Raw genomic sequence first — 22,707 nt, 5'->3', positions numbered from 1 at the left:
TTTTAGCATATTTTTTAATTTAACATTTACCCATCAGGATATAATTCCATACGATATTTATCGCCGGGGTCTAAAATTTTGCCATCATATGCACGTTCCCAGTACCGTATGGCTTCCGGGAAGGCTTCCACCTTAAATTGTAATTTTATTAAAAAAATTTTTTATTTAATTGAAAAATTCATATGGAATAAAATATAAATAAATGTATTAAATTACAAAAAAATGTATTATATTAAATTATCTATTTTGCAGATAAATTATGTCTAAAACTGTTATTGTGCCAAATATGTGATTCTTATGTGTTGCCACAATTTGTGATACTTTTTTTTTTGTAATATTCTTGTAGAGTGAAATTTCTATTTTATTTAGATGCTTTTTTCATCTCTAAAGCAATTTCTAAAAAGCAATTTATCAATTGCATGCATTTTTGGTGCATCATCTGTTTTTGTTGTGGTCTTCTGTAAATGTTCATATTGTTACAAAATGAAGTTGTCAAAGTGTCTGCAGTAGCCTTGACCATATTTCCTCAAGTACGAGAAGAGCTGAGTTGAATTTTTTTTCTTTATTTTCAGTTTTAAGTTGAATTGCAGTTTTTATTTTTTTCTCTACTTTTTATATCCACACATCGTTGTCAATTTATAAAATATTCTTTAGCGGTCATGCTTTAAATTAATTTCAAAAAATTTAATTAAAAAATTTGTGGTGTGTTTGTTTAATATATAACATCTGCTATATTGCTTAAATTCAAAAATAAACTAAAAGAATAAATTATCTTAATTTTTTTAAATCAAGCTATAAGATAGAATTAGCCACATCAAAATTAAGGATTAATTACACCTGTTCTCTGGATGAACACATTCTCTGTTAATGCTCTGTTAAGCATCAGAAGGTTTATTCATTTGGAGACCAATTCGTTGTTTCACATAAAATGCGCAAAAATAACAATATCGTTCAAGCTACACACTTTAATTAAAGTTATCGGTTTAGATTGCTAGGGTTAATACAAGAGACCATTTGTCACAGTGAATGTTATTCGCGAAATAATAGTACTATACATATAAGGGATTTACTAATTGTTGAGTTTAAGATATTTTTTATATAAAATATAAACAGGAATCCTTTACCAGTACATTCTTAAGCACTAAACCCAATCACATAGTACTTTAGATATATATTACTGTAGAATCGGTATATGTCGACAGCAACAAACTATATGCATATATATATATACTATATGCATATATAGTACGCTATTCTGTCCTCCTAGATGAAGTATACAATCAATTTAAATCGAATACTATTCTAGATATAGGTAAAGACATCGTTCCACGGATAAATCAAATCTTTAAATTCACTTTCCACTGTTTTGCTTCAAGCCATTACCGGCGTCCTGATCGACTTAAACCTTTCAGACCTTACTTATAATGGGATCAATACTTAAGTCTAATAAACGATTTGCAGTGCTTGCAAGTAAAATACGGAAAATGCTTAATAAAATGAAAAGATTGCCATAAAATCATTAAAACTGCAGAGGAACCAACCATCACGCTATAATGACATGGAAAAATTTTGAAGAAAACTGCTTCGAAGACTGTAAAAGCGGTAATTTTCATAACACTATTAATATGCATTCTGCAAGGTTTTATTATGTTTGATTTGTGTGTCAACAAACTAGTTCAAGGTTCAAGTCTGTCCTAATACAGTCCGAAAATTACATATGGACAATTAAACCAATAGATATTACCACGGACCATCGATTATGTGGTGAGCTTAAGCATTCACATAACTAAAAACTAAAAATTTTTATGGATTTGAAGATTTCTCTGCTCTCGAACTCTTTTTTATTCGAATAATTATTAAATCAATTATTGAATAGTTAATTAAATTATTATATATTATTTCAGTATTCTTCAAATCATGTTTTTATTTTTTAAATTGTTGTTTGCAAACTAAATAATAAATCTAAAATATAATTTTACTTCTGCTATCGAAGACATTCGTCCATATAACTAAAGTAACTATGTGGGCTTTTCGCTTAGCAATGAACGTACGATACTTTCAATAAAGAATCCTGAAACTCTATAAAACTAGTATCTTCGTTTTTAATTTAGTCTTTCCAATGGAAACATTTTAGTTTTGTTTCCTAAAAAAATCTACAACAAAATTCTTAAATGGTAAAGCGCAATATATCTCAAGCCATTTATAAACTTTTAAATTTAAAAACTCAATAGAATATAAGGTGAAATATAATATTGACTTAAAAATTTGAGTCTTCAAACCAATTAAAATTTGTACTGTGCATCCTTATATTTTTTTAGTGAGTTCAAAACTGCCAAACGATTTATTTACTCTCCTAATTCAATTTAAATCACAATGATCAACAATATTTAATTCTTTTAATCTGACATTCAAATACTTTTTTCATTTTGACTTTCTGTGTTTCCTTACCATCTCTTCTTTAAATTGACAATATTTAAATTTTATTCATATGTTGTACACATATGTATGTAAGTAAATATTAGTTAGAGTCAATCTAAATCTTAAGCCAAAAATGAGTTTCTAAATTATGCAAGTAACTGAATTATACAAAAATATAAATTTAATTGTTCAAGTAAATATTTGAACTGCTCTGTATTACAAATGTAACTCCAGTATAACATATGTAAAGCATCCAGTTTGTCCTTTACTTCCTAACAAATAACTTTACTTTCAAACAGTGCAGTATTTATTTTGTCTATTGTGGTATCTTTAACTATACGAGTATTACCGAGAATAATAAAGGATCAAATTTAAATAACATTTGTTGTTTATCTCGTTTTTCTAAGTATTTTATTTCATTCTACATAAAATGCACTTCGTGATTGCTCAGGACTTTAAAACCTGCAATTAAATGGAGAATGGAATTGCTTTTTAATTAAATTATTTCATTTAAGCTTCTTAAATGGTATTTGTTTAATTTAATTTAATTAATTTCAAACGATGTCAACAAATGTTTTGTAGAATTATATACAAATAGAATTGATGGTAGAAATTATTTAAAGCACATTGAGTAAAAATTAAATACTTTAATAAAGTAAAATAAGTAAAGCTGCATTAAAGTTAATTTGAATACGCATAAGAAAAGGAACTACAAAATTAAATTAGGGTTTAAGATCAAATAATTTATATTAGATAAGTAATTTAAATTAGATTGAATACAAACTGTAACTTAATACAAAATTTGATACAAAATGAAACTGTTATAGACTTTCGTGGACCACTTATGAGTCTATTGATTCAAGAGCTGTCAACATCACTTTAAGCTTTTTTTTAGTTTTTTAAGAACTTTGTAAAGTTTCCGATATCAGTCAGACAATTCATCAGGGATCAGTAAAAGTGCCCACTAAAAATTGCAACCTGCACTGGTTGCTTACAACGTTAAACAGATAATCTATCAATAGTAGTTTGTAGCCTGCATTGGTTGCGTACAACGTTGGTCAGATAAGCTACCAATCACAGAGTAGGTTGTACCCCACGTTGGTTACCTGCAACTTTGCTTACAACGCAGGTTATAACTTACTAAGTGGTTGGTACAATATCTGATGGATCATCATGCGATATTATCTTTATAATATATTCTGTGCGATAAGATAAAAAAATGCCATAATCATTAAAGCTTCTACTATTCCAAAACGAAATATAGATTTTATATTAATAAGCGATAATGTTTTATTATTTCTGATTACAAATAAAAAATATTATTTTTTTAAAATCATAATTACAAAACTATATTTTTTAATATCTAAGTAATTAATGTAATGTAAGTAATGTGTAATATTGATAATTGATGCTGATAATAATAATAATCTGATTAAAATTTTTTATTGCAATGAGTGTTTGATTTTATAATTTATTTTTAAACAAATAAAGAATATATATTCATTAGTATAGAAATAATTCAACCGAAAATATTGTATTAGAAAAAAAAATAATATATACCTTTTTTATTATAAGTAAGCTTTGCATTTTTTAATACTATTTTATATGATTTGTAATTAACATAAAAATAAAATAAATAAAATTGTTAATTTTTTTTTATTATTTATTTAACGCATTTTTATTTTTTATACATTTGATAAATTTAATTTTGCTAATAAGTGCAATTTTTTTAACAAATTATACTCTTTGGCATATTTTTTCGTTAAAATGGATATGTTTTCTGGATTATCAAATGCAGCTCAAAGTTGTGTCTTAAAACCTAAGTCCCAGTCAAACGATGCTTATAATAGGAAAGTTTTGGTCGGAAATTGGTATGAACAGCGCCATTCTGATAACCTTGACAGAGCTATTTTGCCTTGTATTAATGAACAAAATAGTCGTAGTCCACATAAAAGTATTTATCAGGATACTTTTTCACAACCACTAGCAAATACAACAAGAAATGCAAGAAACTACATGGCATGGAAGGCTAAAGCACACTTTAATAGTGTGAAGAATGTTGAGCAAAATGTTAACATCTTTGGCATTGAACCTATTGAATCAGATTTGTTCAAAACTAAGAATTACACACATTTTCCACAATCGAATTTGGTTGTTACACCGAAAAGTAGTGAAACTAGTATCCATGAATCAGATATTCGTATCAGACGTTATGGTAAATCGACTAAAACTGAAGAAATACCAATTCCTGTTAAATCACTGTATCAGGATGCTTATGTTCCACATGCAGCTGTAAGTAAATCAATAAGCTATCGCAAACAACATGAAGAAGGTAACAATATCTTTAAGAACTGCATTCGACATGGATAGTTGTCAAAAAATAAAAAAATTTTATGTTAATATAAAATTGTCAGTTACTAACGAAGTAAATTGCAATAAATATTTATAAAATACTCATAAAGCAATTGTTTCGATTAAAAATAATTTTGTGACATTGAAGTTTATCTTAAATAAACTCAAATTTAATTTGTATTGGCCTGGCAATGTAACATAAATTTAGAGTAACCGACATTTCAAGATTTTGTAAAAGTTTTACATATAAGTGCATTTGAGAAAACCATTTACGAACATTATTTATTGCCTTTTATAGCAAATATTTTGTACTTGAAGGCAACGACTAAACATTGTACTCGTATAGTAAATAGAGAGTAAATTTTACACTAAAGCTTAATAAATCTGGAGGCTGTAAGTTTAAGTACATTACGGCTTGCATCCTTCAGTAGCAACAATATTCTTTTAAGTAAACACGAATAATCTTAAAATAGTTGTATTTTCTTAGTATTGTATAAATAAAAGGTTAGAACTTATTTAATAGTAAATTGCAGATTTTTGCAGAAAGAAAAAATTGAACAAATGGTGGATGTGTTTAAAAATAAATTAAAAAGTCATATTGTAAAATATAAAAGATATTAGCTAGTTTGTTAATAAACTATTCTTATTGCCATCATACAAGAAGAAATCATCAAAAATATATTGTTTAAAAGAAATTCCAATATTTCCTAAAACCACTAATGATGAGTATTTGCCAATACTCGGATATACTCGTATGTCCAGCCAAATTTCAGTAAATTAACAAAATTTTTGTTTTTGTCTTCTTTTTGCTATTCAATTTTCTAACTTCTAGCTTCTATTTCGTCGTAAGAAGTGTAGCTTTCGGCAAAAATAATTAATTTTATATTTGAATAAAAATTAAATTAAATATTATTTTGTTTTCTAGAATAATCTGTTAGAATCCAAATATTGTTAATTTTTATCCATAGTCGTCAGCAATAAAAATGTTAATCCATTGTGGAGAATTCTGAATTGATTCACAATTGACTTTTAAGATTAATTTTATGCATATATAACTCTTATGAAAGAGTTATAATAGTTACACTAGATTATAATCTAAAAGCATAATGTCAAGGCTATGTATTGAATGCATCAAAGCTCAAGGTTTTTGATTTTTTGATAAACAACAAATATGTGTGTAGTTTAGCGTTACTATTATTAATTTCAATTTATTGAGTGCTATACTCCTTTTTACAATTCCTTGCTATAGCAAACACTAAGTGTAGTAGCCTTTACTGATTGATACTTTTACAAATCTACCGAACACTGCATAAACTCTAACATCGTGAGGTTGGTCTTGAGGTTGGTTTTATCAAAAAGGGACCACTTCCAATTTTTTAAATAAATTATGGATCTACTTGAATTCTGGATTTTCCACTGTTTATGTAGCTTTATTTACTTTTAAATTAATAGGTCTTCATGTCAGATAGTCAAATGTGCTTCACTTTTCATCATATGTAACCCAAATCTTTCAAACTTGGTTTGTTTTTGTGACATAGTAAAATATGTGTTTATGTTTTAAATGCATATGTTATAGCTCATATATTTTTAAATATATTTGTCTTTACTTATATTTATGTGTATTTAATGTGTATTTATCAAAATTTTACCAATATCTCTTACAATTCATGTACGATTTTGATTTCATGATACAATATATACATATAAAAATATTATTAGGTGCACATATGTACAGACTTCTCTGTTAAAAATCAAACTTATATGCATTGTGGAAAAATTTTATTAAACAAATTGTAAATAATTGATTAAAATATAATAAACATCCATTTTGAATATCTGTTTGCATGAAAAATATTAAATTTTTGCTCAAATATAAATATTTCGCTTACTCTTAATTTTATTTCAATTTAATAACCATTAGTGGCACTGAAAGTTCTATCGAAACCAAATAAAACGTAACCAAACAACATATTACGTTATAGTAATTACATATTAATTAGAAGTTGTAATCAGAGAAATGCAATTCGGTACTAAAACCGCTTCTCATGTTTACTTTAAAAACAACACATAACACAAAACAATCACATTTACAATTTGCATATGTTTACAAAACAAAAACATCATACTTACATATATATGTATATATATATATTATTTATAAAATGACAATTATACCAACCGCTATACCAAAATGAACAAAAAATATCATAAATAATGTTGCAATTGTAAATATCCGTATTGTAAAAGGAAATATTACAATTTTGTAAATTATTGTAGCACTCTCAGATACTCATAAGTACTCACAGATGCACATGTACCCACAATGATTACTTAGACAATTTAGTTAAAATCAAATTATTGGGTTTCGAGACAAAACGGATTGTTTTCATTTATTTAAACAAATTGTGTGAAATTCTGTTTGGCAAATGCAACTGCAGATGGACATGGCAAATAATGACAAAATATTTATGTGGGAAGAATATTTCACTAGTAATTTGTATTTTATTGTGGTCACACCAGTGGTCATATTTGGCAATAAACATTCAGGCATGCAAAACCACAAAAGGACACACGCAGGTGTGCATTACAAACGAACTAATTTGAAATATTTTGTAACCAGAGCAGCTTAAAGCAACAAAGTTTCAGATACGAGTAGCTTTTAATTTATTTGCCATGAATTTTTGTTAAATTTTTGTTAAATTTTTGTATTTTTTAACAGAAATACTGAAACAATAATATGAGTACTTAAAAAAAAAGTCAGTCCTCTATTCACCAGTTCGACCTCCTTTGTAATATTTCTGTAGAGCGAAGCAAATGTTATAATTTTCATCCTCGTGAAATGTTAAAAAAACTCAAACGCGAAATGAATCAAGTCTTTATTTGGTCAGAAAAAAAACAATTTCATTTACTGTCTGCGTTAACTCTGAGTAAATCCGTATTATCACCACGAGACCCCGCGGTTGGTCTGAATCCGATTGAACTGATATAGTAAAAAAGCAATTACTGCGGGCACTGTTCGTGTTTATGTGTTTTTTTATATGCTATTTACGTAGTGCTGTGGCTTTATGGAGCTGTACGTGAATTGCGGTTATAGAAAGCTGTGATGAAGATTTTTCCAATAATTTTTTTTTATTCTGAGACCGCTTTCGTTTGTACCAACTTCAATGTGTGTACTATTTTTATTTAAAACTTTTTGCCAATACTATTTGTTAACAATGGATTTTGGAAAAAGGTTTTTTTTACTTACCAAACATTCCAGTGTTGCACTGTGACCATATTCAGCATAAATCATTTGCCTATAGACCGAGATCATTGGAGAAACTGCAACGAACGTTAAAATTTAAATTTAAACCCTTCTGTATGTTTAAAAGGTTTTATGTTTAAATAATTTATCAATTGGATAATAAAATAAAACCAAACATGAGTAAAATAAATTAAATAGAAAATATTCTCATACAAATTTAAAGCAAATTATTATTAAATTTGATTTCAACGTCACTTATGATGGCTGTGACCATTTTATTTAGTAGATACTATTTTATTTTATAGAGAGAGAGATTTCGAACAGTAGTGAATTACAATAACAAAATTTCTATAAACTTCTGTATAATTACGAGTTAAACTTCTTGTCGCAAATTAAGTATATTTAAATTATACTCACCTTACATTCAATTAAAAATCAAGCCAGAATAAGTAAATAATAAATCTAACTTAAATACATTGTAAACTTTAAGAGCTTAGACGTCAACTACCTGCTATAAATAGAGCAAATAAAATCCAGATAGCGTGTTCTATTCTATAGCGGACAAAAGAACATGAAACATAGACGAATAAATGGTGCACCCTAACTTCATTTTCCTGCAGGTCTTCAGATATGTGAACCATTATATTTTAATTGCAATGTGGGAAATAAAATATATGATGTAGCATGAGAATCTCTTGAATTATAGTTTTGTACCGCACTATATTATGGCAATATATCCTATAATATTGAAACATCCCTGACATATCGTTTATAGAGACTTGAAATCTAACTCGGTTTAAAAATTGTATGCAACTAAGCTAAAATAATTTAAGAATTATTACAGAAACGCTGATATGGCACTGTGGGTTAATCTATCATCTTAGAAAACTGTGAGCTTGTACTAATGAAAGTTTGAAGTTTCATAAGGGAGAGCATGAAACCTAAAAACTCGTGCTGGTAGTTTACCCGGTGTACTTTGGTGAACATCTCGAGAGCTCAAAATGTATACCCGTTATTATTATTCAAATTTGTAGGGTAAAATGCGTCTACACAAAACAGCTTTAAGTTCTATTTTCTGCTAAACGCGTTATCTACTTAAATGCGAGGTGTAAAGAAAAACATAATTTATTCTGCATACTATTTATTCCATTATTTTTTAGATATGACCTTAGATTGCAACAGAAAATTGTAAAAATAGTAAGTAATAGGTGGGAGATAAGCAACCTTAGTAGTGTGTAAATAAGGCATCGGGTCTAATCACATTTAAACTAGTAAATGTCAGTGCAATCACTATCTCACTGAAACTTAGTTGTGGCACAGCTTCATTAAGGCATATCTATATGGTTACTTAACACTCGTTGGGCAATGAACTGATATTGAATTCAGCGGAATCCATCCCTAGTGGTGATAAAATGTAGAAAATTAAACACGTTTGATGTACGAGACTGAAGAACGCACGTATACCAAGGAGACTTTCGAAGAGACTGCGCTGGATTATTCCAAAACCATATAACCGCTCATTAACCGCTCAATAAGTAGGTAAAATAGGTAGTATAAATGACTACATTTCAAGAACACCGAGTAGAGGCTTACGAAAAGCAGAGACTGCGCTGGATTAGGCCGAAATCATGTAAACGGTCGTTATGGTCAAATAAGTACGTAATAAGAATAGTATGAATGACTACATTTCAAGAGTAGTCTATAAAGTCGATGAAAGTAGAGCAGTTTATCGAAGTTAAGAGTGGTGTGACCCCTAAACGAATATGTGCAACTAATGGATTACGTACATGATAGAACCATAGTTGGGTATAAACATCAATAGAATTACTTTACATCTACCTATATACTTTTAAATAATATAATTTTAACTTAATTTAACACATAATTTATTTATAAAAGTAATATTATATGAAACTAATGCTGAATGAGGGAGAGCAGGAATGCTTCCTAAAAAGAAAGACTAAAAACAAGTGGAAGAAATTTACGATTTAACACTAAAATAATAATTTTTAAACAAATTTTTCTATTTGCCTTTAGCTTCAAGTCTTATTTGAGAATTTATGTTAACAAACTTAATTTATTTTTAATGCAAACTTTGTAAAAAGTTTACTTCTACGGTTCCCTTTACTTTTTTGTAAATTTAAAAGAAAAACTTTAGACAATAACAGGAAAAACTAGTGGAACACATATGCTTTCATTTTTAAGATATATTCTTATATATAATTGTGTAAATCTATGAATTAACGTATGTATTGCACTTTGTATTGTCAGGATTATGGGTATCACACTTTATCCTAGTACTTACATTGCACTTCAATTAAGTATGTTGCATTTGCCACTGGCGGAATACCATTGTCGGCATAGCATGAGTAAGCAGCCATTTGGTGTCTGGTTATGTTGGAGAACTTCAGATATGGCCCACTAATGGATGACACTAAATTACATAAAATATATAAATTTTAAGAATTATTTCAACATTTTAAATTTTATAAAAATTATAACAACACTTCCCTCTTCCCGCCAACAGTTTGCATTTACAATTTTATTTTCCAACATTTTAATTATTTCAACTTACTCTCAATGCCGTTAACATTAATTGTGCGGCCGTCTTCTCGACGCCATTCAATATGCGGTGTAGGATTACCAGATGCAGCACAGCTTAAGTTCAGCGTCTTACCTTCCTCTATGATTACAGTGCGCTCGATGAACGGTGCATTAGCGTCTGAAATAATGAAAGGAAATTGTGTATGAAATTATGAAAAGGATAAGGGATTTATTAAAAATGGCGGCGAAGCGAATGCTTTCATATTTGTGCATTTTTTCCTTTTTTAATAATAATTATTTAGTTCAGCATATTTCACATTAAAAATGTCGCAGATATTTTGATCACACACAATTAAATATACTCTTAAGTACACGCAGTATAAAACCTTAGTTGATGGTGGAAAAAGAAGTTGTGGAGATTGTTTTAATTAAATTAAAAGGATCAGAATGCAATCACAAAGTTGATATGAGATTATTTTTAATCTCTTTAAGGTTTGAAAATAAAATTTTTACATGCCCTATGTATATGGTGTACGCAAATCAGTGTATTGTTTTATAATACTATATGGAATATAAATGTTGCATAATTTTCGAATTCATTCCAGTACATGGGCATAATAATTACCAAATTACAGGGCCTTAAAAGGATTAATAATATATATATGTTTATATGCATGTAAATGAACTGTTTTTGAGTTAATTGATTACATGTTTTTTTTATTTCATAGCTATAAATAAGAAAAATAAATCCTTATGGTGATATTTTCCGTAATAACTGATAGCGCGAAGGATATAATATATATATTTTTAATTTTTCATATTTTTTTTGTATTCTATATATTTATAGAAAATTAAATTTAATTAAGAAAATTATTAGATTTACCTGCAATAGATGGCGGTATAAGTAGGTCATCAGAATAACTGCCATTGATATACGGTCTTTTGAATGCATTTATGCCTGGTATTCCAGGGGTGCCATTCGTTCCTGGTTTACCCGGTCGACCTCGTGGTCCAGCGATTCCTATTTTTTATTAAAAAAATATATAAAATATACACATAATATAGAATATAATAATTATAATGTACGTATACGAGATGTATTCAAAAATTAAAGTGGAGTTTGAATGTTTACAGAAAGTATTTATTTAGCCTTTAATTTTTATATCACCTACTTTAAAGTCAATAAAGTTCTTAGTTTCAGTAACACTGTTAGGACAATTTTATAGGTAACGTCATGAGCATGTTCTAGAATTATGTACTTTTCATGAACCCGTTGTTAAGTAAAAATATTATCGCTGAAGGTTTCCTCTAAAACTCTGAATATTTTTTCGCCCTAACTGAAAATCTTTTTACCTTTCATAAACTCGTAGAATGTTTTCGTTAAAATTTTGAATATATTTTGAATATATTTTGAATATAATACAAAATTTTATATAAACTCTCTAATCCAACATTTTGTCAGACGAAAATCGCCAAATCGACGTCTTTCTCATTAAATCTCTATTATATAATAGCTATAACGTATTTTATTTGCAGTACAACTAATACATGACTCGACTCTATAGAAAATATATAGTATGTTTCCTTAATTTCTAATGTTTGTTTACTTTTTGTTCTCAACTGTTGCTTTTTTATTTTTTATCTAAATCACTGAATATCTACTGACAGCTGGTTAATAAATTTAGAATAAATAAATTATATAAATATTATCAATAAATAAATGAAATAAAATAAAATAAAATAAAATAAAATAAAATAAAAAAAACAAAATGAAATAAAACAAAATAAAATTAAATTAAATATAAATAAATTGATATGAATAGCATTACATATCATTTTAGTTGGTCTACCATTGTAGCATAACTATGTAAGCTCTTTTATACGACCTTTAACATTTCGCTCTGTCAAATTCGTGATATTCTGTAATGTTTATGTTATGTTATGTTTAATTATGTTATGTTATCCTAGATTAGGCTCTGCTATGTTAGGACTATTGCTCTTATTTAACAAAATGTTAATTAGCAACTGAATAGGTAAGCAGATGTGCAAAATAGTTTAACTGCAATAACTATTTTATGCAGTGTCCTTTAATTTTGCAAATTCATTTAATCCGATTTGAACGATTCATTCTGTATGAATTACACTAGTATAATAAGTAAATGCGTTTATTACGAACTTGTACTAATGAAATTAATTAAACGTTGACATTTGCTCAAAGCTAATAACAATCAATCGTGCGGTTACGAACTCAGAATTGCTGCTACTGGTACGTGAAATAAATGTAGAATAATCTACTCAAATCGTTAACTGTTAGATTCAAATTGGGAATGAGAGTTCACGTCACCCTGAGCAAGGAAGTAAACGGGACTCATTGAATTTATTCATTGATGTACGTAAGCAACAGATGTGACGCTATTCGTACACAAGTGGAAAGAATCTTAAATAAGCATGACTGCCACAAGTAAAATAAAATTAAGCCGATTTATTTTGGAAAATTTTATAAGACTTTTAGGTAGTTAAACTTTCTAACCAACATCTTAAAAGAATTTTATATAAGCTCATTGCGTATTGTACGTTATTTAAGCATACTTGAGAATAGAAAATGAAGTACATTAAATGAACTACAGCGCAATGAGTGTACTACTTTTTTTTATCATGAATTCGATTAACAAATTCATACACACTTTGGGTAAATTCCATTTCCAAACTTATTGAAAATTTGTTGAAGAAGTATGAGTTAAAGTTTTGCTTGCTGAAGAACCTAGGTAAAATCCTAAACCAAAGAATTCAATTTCAGAACTACATAAATAGAAAACTTACCAAAATACGCATCCGACATAAATCAAATGGAAAATGTTTATGCATTTAATGAAAATATTTCAGTTGCTCCAATGCTATGCTTTGTTTAGCAATAATTCACAGAGAAAAATTTGAACTTGCAAGGCTATTTCAGTACTTAAGTTGGTCCAGCCGGCTTGGTTGAGAATAGAACTCTATTTGTTAGGGGTTTCATATTTTTACTTTTTTGATTGGAGTTTTTCTTTACTGTCGCTTTATTGGTTATGCTGGACCATGATAAGCAAATACAAACAAAAATCGTAAATGCAAATGAAAATTCAAAATAATAGTACACTGAGAGAAAAATGAAACAATAATCTTACTTTAAATCGGAAAAATTACAAACAATGCGCCATTTGCAAATGCACAAGGAATAAGGGAACCGATTTAAGCGCTTTATTCTTTTATCGCAGGCTACAGTGCAAACAGTGCGGAGTTTTGTGGTGCTGTGGTTTGGAAAGATTTACAGTACGTCTGCAACAGGCAGTGAGCAATTTAGTTAGTTTTATTGTGAGAAGAAGGATTCGTTGAGTTTTTAAATGCTTGTAGGTTATTTATTTTGTGGTCTACTTAATGTTCTGGGCAGGAAAAAAATTATTTTAATTGGAATTGCATAATTTCAATAGATTTTGTTGCTGTTACATTTTCAAAAAAAATTTAGTTATTTCATTAGTAAGTCAACTTATGGGCGGTGAAATTTGTTAGAATTTTCAATAAACTTTGTTACCATAAAAAATACTAATTTCTATTATATAACTCTTAAAACAAAATCGAAATTTGTTTAAAATAAATGTTTTGAAGTAAACTCAGAAAACAAAATACTTAAATATCTCCTACAAATATATATATTTTAATATAAAGGAAGTTCATAGTTTCACATAAATTAAACTACATGAATAGATGAAGATAAAGAATTGTTTGTATATTTAATTTTCACCTTTTAATCCCCTTTCGCCTGACGGTCCTTGTGCGCCTTTTGGTCCCATTAAGCCATCCTTTCCATCTTTACCATTTTGACCATCACGTCCATCACGTCCAGATGAACCATCTTTACCTGGTATACCATCAGCTCCAGCTCTGCCAGGAACACCATCTAAACCTGGTTCACCAGGAACACCATCGCGTCCATCTAAACCTGCACGACCAGGTATGCCTATATCACCTTTGGGACCTCTTTGACCTGCTGGCCCTTGTACACCATCGATACCAGCAGGTCCAGGTAAACCAACATCACCACGATTACCTTTAGGACCAGGTATACCTGGCAAGCCAGGTGGACCAGTTGGTCCTTTGGGACCAGCTGGACCAGGTGCTCCCTGTGGACTAGGTGGGCAGTATTCCTGTGTACCTTTACAGAAATTATTAAGTACCTTTTCCTGTGTACAAAAAACGATATATGATGTATAACTTGTTGGTATATTTATACAATTTTTTATAGAGTACAAGTGTCAGACTTAGAAGTTTGAATCTATTGAAATATTAAAATAATGACACCTTTGTTTGTTAGCTGAGGGTGTCAATGACAACACGGTGCTTCGTTACTCAAAAACTCCAATTTTTATTATTTCTCAGAAAACAACACCTCTAAGTTTTTATGGTTTTTTTTTTATTGGAATAGACTTATAAGCCAACAACTTGCAGAAACGTCATTACTTAACGTTAAGAAATGTTTTGTTTTGGAAATTTGTTACTGTTTCAGAACTTCTCTGTTTAGAAATAAGTTTCTTAGTCATAAATAACCTTTATGAATAAAAGCATTATATATTAAATTTAATTTTATTTTCCATGACAAAAAAATAAATGTAGTGTTATATTGAACAGTGCAATTACATTTTCACAAACATTTATTTCATGTTTCTTTATGCTAAATCCGATCAAAAAATTTTGTAATAAAATTAACTACAGTTCAAGACATAAAATTTATATTAAAGATTGTTAAGAGAACATCTTAAGACTATTAAAAATTTTATTAGAGTTTCAAACATATTAATTTTTGTAAAACCCTTGAACTGCAGTCTTGAAAATTAATTTTATGCAACATAAGCCCATTACAACGTTCCTAGTCATTCTGCTAAACTAAATTTACTCCTGTTTTAATTAGATTTACTTGCACTTTTAGAAGTTGTACTTTCGTACTTGGCAAACCACCAAAATTTTACAATGCAACTTTGTTATAATTTTTTAGTCGATTTTAGGCCACAGAAAGCAGCCAGTTCGGAAATAGTGGATAAACTAAAGTAGTTAGTCCTTCCTTTAGGTTTGTTCTTATTCAAAATTTCTTTTTTCAACTCAATTAGGGAATTGCATATTTAAAACTTGTCGCATATATCTTTTACATTTTTCATACAAGTACCTACTGTTATATTGACATCCTTTAAATGCTCTTTCAACATTTCAATTTGTACATTTTAAAGAAAAATACTTACGGGCATTCGGCAGAAAGAGTTAACATAAATCCATTCATCACCACCAGGTGCAGCACCTTTAAGTCCAGTTTGCTTACGCATTTCAGCATCGTGTTCCTCAAGTGCTTTGCGATAATTCGGATTGAAGAACTCCACATAGGGATCAGCTGCAATAAGGAGAAAACGGACAGTGAAGTTTAAATTTAAAAGAGAACGAATTTTTTCAAATTTGAATCGAAATTCCTGAAATGCAATAAACTTGAGAAAGATATAAATAAAAGTGTGTGGAATGCAATTCGAAATTAAAACTGTTCAATCTCAAGAGCATAAGAATGTGCAATAAATCAGAATGCACATTTGTGCACTTCAGAGACAAGTAATTGTGCATAGTGAACTTTTCTGATATTTTAATTTAAAGTACTAAAAAATATGCTCTCTAATATTGTACTCATATAAGTTTTTATACAACATACATAGTATATGAAAGCTTTTATTGCATTATATTTGAAAATCAAATTCAATAAATATTACAACAAAGAAGCTGCATTATTAGAAGGTATAAGACTCCTTCATGACTGGCAGTATATATTATATCGTCGTACTCCACAGCAATGTTATGAATTTTAAATTCAAAGAAATAAGAAAATATAGAAAAAACAGAATTTCAAAAGAATTTAAAAACAAAATTCAAGGAAGTAGAAAAATAGTCGTACTCACAAAAGGAAAATGAAAATTCATTTTAAAATTTTATTTTATGCTGGCAGCACTATCCAGCAAAGGACACGTACAAATCTATGTGTAACTACTACGGAGAAGTGTACATTGCGCTCTCCTTATCAGCTAAATCGAGCACCTATTGTAAATTGCAACAAAATAAAAGGAATGTAGTATTTTGGACAGCAACTAAAGTTGGCTTACAAGTATACTTGAGAAGTCCATTAGCATTTAAAGGAAAAAAACTTAGTCCGACTCACAAACTTTTGCACTTACATGCACAAACATATAGACACTTCTTTCAAGGCCTTATTTCTGTCAGTATAAAAATCTACAATCTCTATTAACTTGTTGGAGATTTTGTGCTAACATAAGGCATTTAAATTTCTGATTTCGATTTTCTTTTGAATTTGCAACAGGTTGAGTAATGTTACCATATGATTCACTTACAATATCGCACAGAATCCAATTTCATATAATAAGAAAAAGTAATCACAGTTAATATCCTATTCAAGATGCAAAGGAGAGGAAGGATTGCAAAAGTTGCTAATGTTTAAGTTGGCATGACCGGAGCATGAAAGGATTTGTAAAAATTATGCAAATGTATGCAATTGCAAAACTTTCAAAATTGGAAAATATATATTTTCTATTTATTCAATACTATATACTTTTAAACTATGAAAAATATTTGCTTGAAGTATTCAGTACAGAAATCATCAATTCTCATTTATATTGAAACTTTTTTATTATTCTTTAGTCAAAGTAATATTATTAGAAATTTTGTGGAAAATAAATATGAAAAACAATCGATTTTGAATTGTAAAACAAATTACATCAAAAGTAATATATAAAATTATCAATATCAATTAAATTTTATTTTAAATTAATAAGTTAATGTTTACTTATTCCATAAAGTTTAATAAAAGTGAGATTCGGTATCTAAAATGGAACTCTGTAGATTTCAGTTTACTTAATATATAATAGAAGAAAGTCTTACTAATACTGTGTGGTTACTGTCACAAAATTTATAGTAATGTATATATATGCAAGAATTAATGATCGTAATTATAATATCTATTATAATTAATTAAATATAATATATTTCATTATAATATGAATTACTTATATTATATACTTCAAAAAATAATACTAAGAATAAGTAGAAATCGCTAGAGTTGACTACTGTTTCTTCTGCATAAAAGATAACAGTTACATGACTCTGAAGAAATTGAAAGTAATTCACTTCCCAATAAATAACTCTTGTAATCTATAGCTATCTCAAAACTTTAGTTTGTGTTGACTAGATATTCACAGCGATGTACAAATCCATAACCAGTAACTTTATTTTTACTGTTGTTTCACAAAGTCATTCTCGCAATACACTATTTGTAGATAAAATGACTACGAGCATCTAATTAAGATGAGCTTTTTAGAAATCAATGTCTGTTGCTGGTAATATTTTTTGATATATCATGTAAAGTCATTTTAGCAAAAAAGCAAGTAAATTAGTGAGACTCAGGTCTAGTTGCAAAAATGCAAGGACACAAATTTATTCAAAGTATTCTCTGACTTTGAGGTAAGAAGAGTTTTATTTGCATATTACTATTAATAATGTTTATTATATTATTTTTTTTTTATTTACAAATAAAAACATTTCTTAAATGAAATATTTTATAAAAATTACAATAATTAGCTACCTTTTGAAAAGAGCGGTGGTTTCGTTTTGAATACTCAAAACATTTGCAAAGATGCTGCCGAAATATTTAGTAAATGTGCTCTGAACATAACGAACACACTTCAAGAGCATATAAACCTCATTCTGGAGTATTTTCAGAAATGGAAAATAAAAATCAATTATGAAAAAACTAAGGCTCTGTTTATAACGCGTAAGTGGATACAGAATCCGTCGAGAGTGAGAGTGGGTGATATGGTGATAAACTGGGAGGATATCGCTAAATATCTCGGCATCACGTTGGACAAACGATTCACATGGCTTAAACATGTTCAAATGAAAAGAATTAGCTGTGTCAAAATTCTTCATCACCTTCAACTGCTATTCAGAAATGAAAATCTCAATGCTAAGAACAGGAAACTGATACTATAACCAAATAATTCGTCCGTCACTTCGATATGGTTGCGTAGCGTTCAGCAAAGCTTCAAACACTACTATTCACCAGCTAGAAATTGCACAAAGCCAGGCTCTGAGAAGACTTTTCAAAGTTCCATGGTACATTAGGGCGAATGACATCCTCAGGGACCTAAAGATTGATCCCATCAAAAAGTACATAAAGGATAGAGCCCTGAAATTATTTGCGAAAACTGACAGACTTACTAATACCGCGTTATCGAATCTCAGAATGGTTACAGGCTCCTCGGGGAGATAACCAGATCTGAAGTCAATTATTGCTTAGTCTGAAGAAGTGATAAACAATAATCTAGTCAAAGTGCAAAGAGGGGTTATGAAGAAACCTCGCAGTTAATAGAGAGTAAAAGTGCTCAGGTGCACTGACTCAACTAGCCTAAACATAATAAATATATATATCTGATTATGTATATAAATTAAAATAAATTTACAAGAAATTAACTCCATATGAATTAAAACCACAGGTTAGGCACACTAAACCACAGAAACCAACATTTTCTATGATATTCATATAATTTCATATGTATTTTTTAACCGAATTGAATTGTGATTTACAACACTTATAATATTAAGTAATATATAATGTCTTTAAGGTTGGCATACAGATATGTATACCAATGTGTGTAGGGTATAAGAATATACACTATCTGATGTATTTGAGATAAACAAAGCAATTGTTCTCAAATGACACTGTAGAATCATTTTAAATTCTTATGAGTTTCAGAAAAACTATAAAACGTTTTTAAAAGAATTTTCTTTATTTCGTATTTTCTAAAATAGAATAATTTTAATGCAATTGTACTGCTCTATAAACATCACAAATATCTCGATTACTTGAAGTATTTGCAAAGTACAATGTTTACTCATGAAAATAAAAACGAACAATACGAAAATATTCCTTCATTGTCTTTAGGCTTTTACAATTCCAGAAACATTCACTTCGAAATTTTACATACCAGAATAAGTATTACGGATAAATATTCGCTATGGATAAGCCCATCATTTTCAGATTGAGTTTAACTTCAATACTGTAAACATCAATGCCATGCCAGGAAAACACCCAATGCTGTGCCAAAGGAAACACAATACCTTTTCCTTGTTTTTAGACTTCCATTGGATATGGAAAAAGCAATGCTAAATATGGAAAAGATGTGTATTCTATTGAGTTTATTCCAATTAAAATAGTTTTGTACATATTTCAAAAGAGGAATACGAGTATGTAACTAATTGCTTCTGGTTATTTGAGATATATATATATCTAAATTACTTTAAGTTATTTTTGGTTCGATTATTTATGCTATTTTATATATTACAAATTTTTTAGAATATATAAACTTTAAGGAATTGGATAGACAACTTATTAACTGTTATCGACTTTTATATAAAAAATTATATTTTTAAAAGCACCTGCCAAAGTTAGATAGGAATAAAATAATGACAATCATTTAGTTTGGCTTTATCGAAATTTAAATATTATTTAATCGGAGCAATAATAGCAAATCAGAAGTTTCTTAAATTATAATTATAACAATCATGTTAACATTAAATAAATATATATGCGTTAGTTGGTTGATTGCAGTTGCTGATCAACAGATATAATTACACAACTCATTGTTAGTGCGATTTGTCGTTTTAAAACCGGATTTCTTAGTAAAAGCCTTGATGGATAAGACTATATCATTCTGTTAAGCAATGCAAAATGGTGTCAAAAAAATTATTTTCAAAGAATAAGTTCCTTCTGAGAGTTCATGTAGTGCAACAGATCTTCTTTAATGTTGAGAATTGATACAAACTGTCGAAAATATGCTTTCCTAAAACCTTGTTCGTTCTAAGAGATAATATACCTTAATTAATGCTCTTTACCGTTGAGTAGCGCAACAAGGTGTCAAAAAATTATTGTCGTGAAAATCTATTCGTTCTTCTTCTTCACCCATGAACAGTTTTACATATTGTTAAAAAAAAATATTTTGAAGAATCTGTGAACCACAGTACCAAATGAAATATTTTTTTTGTTGTACGCATCTGATTCAGTTATACAGATACGTAGTTCCTGATAAGACTCTAATTTTATGAAGTATTGAAGTATAGCTAGATGGACTTTTACCTTTTGACCTGATCAAAAATATATATTTTGCTACAAATCTTAATTAACTTTTTTGACAATAGTTAGAAGCATCGAAAGCCACCGTGTGAGACGTGTACCCACTAAACCAACTCTTAGGAATGAATGGAGAAGATTTCCACAGCATTGTGTAAACAAAATTTTTACTAAATATATAAGTATTGAACCAATTTCGAATAGAAACTGACAAGGGGTTTCAAAATATTACGAATATTCGAAATAATAGTTTACATACATACATACTTGTCGAGTAAATTACAATTTCATTTTTATAAATTTGTATATATTTTGAATTTCAAATAGTATTAAGAATTTTATATATGTTTTGAAATTTATTAAGAAATATTTATATAAAACAAAGCTTACATATATTTAAACATTGAATTTTGTTTATCAACTAAATGGACTGAATAAGGATCTAGAAGATACTTAATACATCGTATTTCGTTTTTTATAAAAAATCAAAATGCACATGACTATAATTCCGTGAATAATTTATTTTCGAAATAAGGATATTCAAATTATATAAAAATATTACATTTCATTGATTAAGAACGAGAAAATAACAATATAAATTTTCAATAATTTTCACAATGTTGTGGTGAATTGTATAAATGAATTGTTTTGCTTACTTATCATTTCAAAGAAATGCAGTGAAATCTAACGCACTTTGCATATTTTGCAGATTCATAAAAAATTATCTTGGAATTCAAAAACATTTTCCGCAGCTTAGAGCAATGCAAAAAATATGCAACTCAACACTTTACACAGGATTTTTGCGATTTTCACAGTGATTTGTCGCACATTTTCAGGATCCAAGCAACACAAAATGTGGAATGCAAAACCAAGACTCCACAGAAAAAGCATTTCAAAGTGCCAAATGCACTGTAAATAGTTTTCTATTTTTTAACGCAATTATGGTTGCTTACATGAACAAGGATATTACTTATGTTCAGTATCTAGAAAAATTGTAAAGCACATATTTGCTACACGTACACAACACACATTAATATTACACAAAAAAATTACATTATCTGAGTATTTGAATTTTACTAAGTAACAGAAAAAATATAAATATAAATTAAATTTAAAATATTTTATTTAAAAAATTGAATTTAAGTGAAGTACTTTTAATTTTATAATATAAGCACTTCATACATTTAGTATCTTATATATATTTATACTAAATGAATGACGGTTCGTTGTGTATTCTAAACAACTTTAGCAACAACAATGTTAAAAACTTCTCGAATCAAGAGAGTCCTTTTGTAAAAAACTTTTAATTGGTGCAACAGAAACAAAGTATTTTTTTATGTGCATTTTATTAAAATAATATAGTAAACAATAAATATTTTTTCAATGGGTTATATACTTTATATTATATTTTATTTGTCGATAACTTTAAACATAGATAATTTTGCTGAAATTAATAGCTTATAGCAAATTTAAGCTTCCAGCATTATTATCGAGACCAAGTCAAGAGAACTTATTAACTGGTATTTACTACCAGACCTACATTTTTTATTAAAGTGAACTATATGGATACAATATTTCTACAAGATATTCTTTCAAGCAATAACTAATTGAAATGAAAAATTGCTAATTATGTGAAAATATTTTTACTGATCAGATACTGTAAACAATCAATTGTGTAGGTGATCTTCTTCGATGGATCTGTTTGTTTTACAGAAGTTTCTTCAAAGAATATAGAAATAAAACAGAAAATAATTGCTTATTATGCGAGGCGTAAGGACAGTTGCTAATGTGCTACTGCAACCAACCAGCCAACTATCAATGGAGTAGAGCCAACCATCCCCTTTTTCTTCGCTGTTTGATCGAAATAAATCAGATATCAGTTGGAGTGTAATTTTTGCATTTAGTTCTTTACGCATATATTTACTCTTATATAAGTTCATGAGTTCTTAAC

At 28.5% G+C, this 22,707-nt stretch overlaps 1 protein-coding gene across 1 annotated transcript in view; it reads right to left on the bottom strand.

Annotated features, from left to right (window-relative positions):
• LOC119681683 overlaps positions 1-22,707 on the bottom strand; it is a 47,255-nt gene that overhangs the window by 17,618 nt on the left and 6,930 nt on the right. Inside the window, exons 3-9 of the mRNA XM_038094941.1 lie at positions 15,823-15,968; positions 14,334-14,772; positions 11,442-11,579; positions 10,590-10,736; positions 10,320-10,448; positions 8,018-8,091; positions 31-131 (exon numbers count right to left, since the gene is read on the bottom strand). Of these exons, the coding sequence (XP_037950869.1) occupies positions 31-131; positions 8,018-8,091; positions 10,320-10,448; positions 10,590-10,736; positions 11,442-11,579; positions 14,334-14,772; positions 15,823-15,968 (1,174 nt within the window). The remainder of the gene's footprint in view (positions 1-30; positions 132-8,017; positions 8,092-10,319; positions 10,449-10,589; positions 10,737-11,441; positions 11,580-14,333; positions 14,773-15,822; positions 15,969-22,707) is intronic.

Source organism: Teleopsis dalmanni, chromosome 2 (assembly GCF_002237135.1).
Source record: "Teleopsis dalmanni isolate 2A chromosome 2, ASM223713v2, whole genome shotgun sequence".
Taxonomy (NCBI): Eukaryota; Metazoa; Arthropoda; class Insecta; order Diptera; family Diopsidae; genus Teleopsis; species Teleopsis dalmanni.
Note: the sequence above shows the minus strand (reverse complement) of the source record. Positions and strands in the feature narration are given on the sequence as shown.